This window comes from Diaphorina citri, unplaced genomic scaffold, assembly GCF_000475195.1.
Source record: "Diaphorina citri unplaced genomic scaffold, Diaci psyllid genome assembly version 1.1 scaffold2895, whole genome shotgun sequence".
Classification (NCBI taxonomy): Eukaryota; Metazoa; Arthropoda; class Insecta; order Hemiptera; family Psyllidae; genus Diaphorina; species Diaphorina citri.
Window position 1 is genome coordinate 5174 of NW_007380308.1, and position 5820 is coordinate 10993.

Sequence of the window (5820 nt, forward strand, 5' to 3'; positions counted from 1 at the left end):
GCCTTTTCCCACTCAGGCGGGGTCAGTGTTAACTTCTTCAGCTGGTCCAATCCCTGAGCCAGTAGCCCTAATACTGTTGCAGTTGCTTATTTATACCTTTTTTCATTACTGTACCTAACTGCTGAGGTCTTATCATCCTGAAAGTGAAGAGAGAAGGAAGACAGGATATTAAAAAGCCAGCTGTTCTGGGGATAACCTTATCTGTTTAGGATAATATCTGGACTGGAATCAACCCTGTAACCTAGCACTAACAAGGTAGGTAATGTGCAACCCTTTAAGAGTTTAAGCTATATAGGCTGGCTCATGTTGATTATTTCTGTGATATTTTTCATGCAGAACCAGGGAGTTCATATTTTTTCTCTTATAATTTTCAGAGTCTGACACTAGAGGGTGTACATCAAGTATGGGAGATTCCATCCAATGAGCTCTTATGATTTCCAGAGTCTGACACTAGAGGGTGTACATCAAGTCTGGGAGATTCCGTCCAATGAGAGCAGAGTTCCTGGTCATTGGAATGTATGTCTTCAGTTTGTATCACAGGATTTGTGTGTCCTATCAGACGGAGCTGGAACTCTGCATGTGGTCAACACACACAATGTACCCTGGACGGTAATATGTCTTATTTTTATTTACTACTTATTTACCTAACCTTCCTCCTAGGTACCTATTTTTTTAAATTTTGAAACAGGTAACAGACTTTGAATTTTTGATCTGATAAACACCTATTTTTTTTCTACCTATTTATTGAAATTGAATACCTCTTCCACAAGTCTTTACTCTAGGTTGCCCAAAAGAAATAGGTAGGTACTGTAGTAGTCAAGTACATAATAACCTTTGACATTTATTTTTTTCTTTTCCAGGTTGAATACAGCTCTGAAGTTTTGGGTAAAGGCAGCATATTCTCCATCTTGGATTCAGTCCTCTGTGATAGTAACGACAGTCAAGTCCTGCACACTTGTCTTCTATCAGTGCAAGAAGTAAAAGGTTTGAATCCTAAAGCAAATAAAAACCTATGGTCATATCTTAGTATCATATCTTAGTAATAAGCACATAGATTATTTAATAATTTGTTGAGCACATAATTATGTATTGCATTATTGGCAATGCAAATATTTGATAATAAAGGCTCAGAGGGAATGAAAGAGAAGTGCCAGCCTAGTCAACTTGAACGGTAGCACGCCTGCCTTGTAAGTGCTAGGCCGCGGGTTCGATTCCCGCCCGGGGCGGATTTCTCTTATAATTTCCAGAGTCTGACACTAGAGGGTGTACATCAAGTATGGGAGATTCCGTCCAATGAGAGCAGAGTTCCCGGTCATTGGAATGTATGTCTTCAGTTTGTATCACAGGATTTGTGTGTCCTATCTGATGGAGCTGGAACTCTGCATGTGGTCAACACACACAATGTACCCTGGACGGTAATATGTCTTATTTTTATTTACCTACCTACTTATTCATCTATTATTCCTAGGTACTTACCTAACAAAAACCTTCCTTCTAAGTACCTAATACATACCTACTTTTTTTTACATTTTAAATCAGCAGGGTCTTTAATCTTTTTTTCAAGTTATGTCACCTAGTTGATTTTTTTTTTTTTCTTATTATTATTAAAATTGTATTCTTACCTATTCCACAAATCTTTACATTAATTAGATGGTGAGTACAGTTTGTTCAATATGCAACAACTTAAAGAATGTGACTCCATGGCTACATGACTAGTGAAGATAAAGCTCTGGTTAGAAGAGATGGTGAGTACAGTTTGTTCAATATGCAACAACTTGCATGTGACCCCATGACTAGTGAAGATAAAGCTCTGGTTAGAATAGATGGTGAGTACAGTTTGTTCAATATGCAACTGCCTTAAAATATTTCTATGACTAGTGAAGATAAAGCTCTGGTTAGAATAGATGGTGAGTACAGTTTGTTCAATATGCAACAACTTGCATGTGACTCCATGACTAGTGAAGATAAAGCTCTGGTTAGAATAGATGGTGAGTACAGTTTGTTCAATATGCAACAACTTGCATGTGACTCCATGACTAGTGAAGATAAAGCTCTGGTTAGAATAGATGGTGAGTACAGTTTGTTCAATATGCAACAGCTTGAATGTGACTCCATGGCTAGTGAAGATAAGGCTCTGGTTGGAATAGATGGTGAGTACAGTTTGTTCAATATGCAACAGCTTGAATGTGACTCCATGGCTAGTGAAGATAAAGCTCTGGTTAGAATAGATGGTGAGTACAGTTTGTTCAATATGCAACTGCCTTAAAATATTTCTAGTTTACCTTCATTTTTACCGCCTTTTCAGGTGAGTTACACTGTAGCACACATCATATGAACCTGGGGGGACACCAGTGCCTGTTTTCCGCTTCTCTCTCCCCCACCCAATGTCCGGCCCTGTGTTTAAGACATGATGTGGACGAATGTGACTCCATGGCTAGTGAAGATAAGGCTCTGGTTAGAATAGATGGTGAGTACAGTTTGTTCAATATGCAACTGCCTTAAAATATTTCTAGTTTACCTTCATTTTTACCGCCTTTTCAGGTGAGTTACACTGTAGCACACATCATATGAACCTGGGGGGACACCAGTGCCTGTTTTCCGCTTCTCTCTCCCCCACCCAATGTCCGGCCCTGTGTTTAAGACATGATGTGGACGGTGCCCTGCTACAAATAGATGAAGATGGAACAGGGGAGGTCTCAGTAAAGCATGAGGGTACACTGCAGGCATTTGGTTATGTGCAGGCCAGCAAGACTCAGAGGAAGTTCAGCACTTGCGCCCCTGGTGAGTGTTTCATCATTTATTTTAAAATTATTACTGTATGATTTCAGTAGTCATTATCACAGGGGAGGTCTCAGTAAAGCATGAGGGTACACTGCAGGCATTTGGTTATGTGCAGGCCAGCAAGGCTCAGAGGAAGTTCAGCACTTGCGCCCCTGGTGAGTGTTTCATCATTTATTTTAAAATTATTACTGTATGATTTCAGTAGTCATTATCTGTCGTAACTATACCATCCCATAGTATGTTCTCATCGGAATGGTGATAAGAACAGCACCAGCTTGTTCTAACCGTGCCCCCTGATTTTGCTAACCTTGCTCGCTGATTTTCATCACAGACATGTCATACGGCGTTATCTGCGAGAGTTCCCGTCACGTGTTCCTGTACGTGCAGAGTTCCCGTGTCACGTCTGAACTACGCCATCGGGTCACGGGCCGACGTGTCCCGAGCGTGAGCAAGCAGTATGTCGTGACCTTGACTGACAATGCAGAGGTCGTGCTGGGGGTGATCGCAGCCCGGGCGTGTCTCTATTTGTTGACCAGCGTGCATTTGTATATGATCAAGGTTGAGAGCTAACCAGAACACAGCGGCAAATGCACTAGTTCCTGACGGATCACTGAAGTTAAGAAACATTGCGCGTGGTGAGTACCTGTGTGGTGACCATCTGGGGAATCGCGTGCTGCTGGGTTCCGGGCTCCCAAGTTGTTATAAGTGACGTTCAACCTCTATACTCGAGAGCTAACCAACGCTCAGCGGCACCAGTTCCTGATAGGACTTTTCAGGCCTATGCTGGCAGTATTTTTTCTTTAAAGAGGTTTGACAGAGGGAACTGTAACTGCTAAGGTCTTATCGTCCCGAAATCTAAGAGAGAAGTAAGACAGGATAGGAGAAAGCCAGCCATTCCGAGAACGAACATTATCAGGATAAAATCCGCCCCGGACGGGAATCGAACCCGCGACTTAGCGCTTACAAGGCAGACGCGCTACCAATCAAGCTAACTAGGCTGGCTGGGTGAGGTTAATGTGAGTAGCCGGTTAGCTTTTGTTTCCGAACGGAGAGTAAAACCTCAATCACTAAAAACCTTAGCAGTTATAATATAGTGAGGCCTTTGGGCTGACATTTGATTTTGCCTACAAAATTTTGCGAGTGGATGCCCTCCGCACGCAAACTTTGCTATTAATATTTCTTTCGCTTGGGAAATTCCAGGCGGGTATTCTCCCTGTTTAAAGTCCCCCAGCCAGACTAGGCTGGCCTATTCCCTGTTTGAACCCTCCTACATACCTGAGTAAACAGAAATAAATGCAACAAAATCAAGGATTTTTTGTGAGAACATGCAACAGATTGAATGTGACTGAAAAGGCGAAAAAGAAGAAGAATGGTGTAGGATTCTGTGATCACCCTCAGGGTACTTAAGCCTGCTGGCGTGATAGAAAATTAGGGGAAAAAAAGAGAGAAAAAAATGGAACCCGCGACCTAGCGCTTACAAGGCAGACGCGCTACCCTTCAAGCTAGCTAGGCTGGTTTGGGATGAGAGATTTGCTTACCGCTATGACTGCTCCTTTGTAACACTTCTGACATCGCCAATTCCGAGATAGTAGGTTCTGCGATGCAGGGGATGGTGTCTGTAAAATACATAACAAACACATAGGTACATATGAGGGGCCAAGAGGTAAACAGGACTAAGACTGACCCACATTTTTGGACTAACCCACAGCCCGAAACGCCCTCTATCTGCTGGTAGATGAATTATAATACATTACTTTCTTTCCTAAAGGATAAGGAAAGTAAAAAGCATGAACTCGTCTCGGACTAAGACTGACCCACATTTTTGGACTAACCCACAGCCCTAAACGCCCTCTATCTGCTGGTAGATGAATTATAATACATTACTTTCTTTCCTAAAGGATAAGGAAAGTAAAAAGCATGAACTCGTCTCACCTTCCTGTACACAAATAAGCACAAGGCATGGACTCGAACCCGGCAACTTGCACACGACAGCATGATAGAATCCCGCGGTGGTCCCTCCCCTGTCACACAGGCACGGAACAGGGCCGGACTCTCATTGGGGTTCTGGACTAGATAGTCCTCTTCAGTCTTCACTTGAGTTTGCCAGTCCTTGGTCAACTTGTTCCGCCCCTGATAAATAAAATTGAATATTAAGTAGTATTTGGAAAAAGCCCGCCATTCCGGGAACAAACTTCATCCGTACAGGATAAAATCAGCCCCGGGCGGGAATCGAACCCGCGGCCTAGCGCTTACAAGGCAGACGCGCTACCAAAAAAACTAACTAGGCTAGCCAAGTTAAATATTTGTCAAAAGCCCTGAAAATATCAAATCTTGAACGCTATTTTCAGGTTCATCAAAGACTGGCACATCTGTGTTCAGATACTGAAGTTACGCCTGACACCGACCAGGGAAGTTTGTTCAATATGCAACAGCTTGAAGAATGTGACTCCATGGCTAGTGAAGATAAGGCTCTGATTAGAATAGATGGTGAGTACAGTTTGTTCAATATGCAACAGCTTGAAGAATGTGACTCCATGGCTAGTGAGGATAAGGCTCTGGTTAGAATAGATGGTGAGTACAGTTTGTTCAATATGCAACAGCTTGAATGTGACTCCATGGCTAGTGAAGATAAAGCTCTGGTTAGAATAGATGGTGAGTACAGTTTGTTCAATATGCAACAGATTGAATGTGACTCGAAGGCTAGTGAAGATAAAGCTCTGGTTAGAATAGATGGGGAGTACAGTTTGTTCAATATGCAACAGCTTGAATGTGACTCCATGGCTAGTGAAGATAAAGCTCTGGTTAGAATAGATGGTGAGTACAGTTTGTTCAATATGCAACAGCTTGAATGTGACTCCATGGCTAGTGAAGATAAGGCTCTGGTTAGAATAAACGGTGAGTACAGTTTGTTCAATATGCAACAGCTTGAATGTGACTCCATGGCTAGTGAAGATAAGGCTCTGGTTGGATAAGGCTCTGATCAGAATAGATGATGAGTACAGTTTGTTCAATATGCAACAACTTGAATGTGACTTCATG

At 42.4% G+C, this 5820-nt stretch overlaps 1 protein-coding gene across 2 annotated transcripts; it reads left to right on the top strand.

Annotated features, from left to right (window-relative positions):
* Positions 1 to 2082: 2082 nt before the first annotated feature.
* On the top strand, positions 2083 to 3550 carry LOC103519704 (nudC domain-containing protein 1). 2 transcript variants are annotated; one of them, XM_017448288.2, is made up of 5 exons: positions 2083 to 2104; positions 2419 to 2467; positions 2542 to 2693; positions 2849 to 2936; positions 3113 to 3550. In XM_017448288.2, exons 1-5 carry the CDS (start codon positions 2090 to 2092, stop codon positions 3349 to 3351), a joined length of 543 nt encoding a protein of 180 aa, XP_017303777.2. In that variant the 5' UTR covers positions 2083 to 2089; the 3' UTR covers positions 3352 to 3550. The 2 variants fall into 2 exon arrangements, with proteins under 2 accessions (XP_017303777.2, XP_008483016.2); XM_008484794.3 differs by lacking the exon at positions 2849 to 2936 and having other exon boundaries at positions 2542 to 2781.
* The last annotated feature ends 2270 nt before the right edge of the window (positions 3551 to 5820 follow it).

Bases quoted from the DNA above. Each gene is read 5' to 3' on its own strand.
- LOC103519704 (XM_008484794.3), top strand. The intron at 2,468-2,541 runs GTGAGTACAGTT...CCGCCTTTTCAG, and splicing joins GGCTCTGGTTAGAATAGATG to GTGAGTTACACTGTAGCACA. The intron at 2,782-3,112 runs GTGAGTGTTTCA...TTTTCATCACAG, and splicing joins GTTCAGCACTTGCGCCCCTG to ACATGTCATACGGCGTTATC.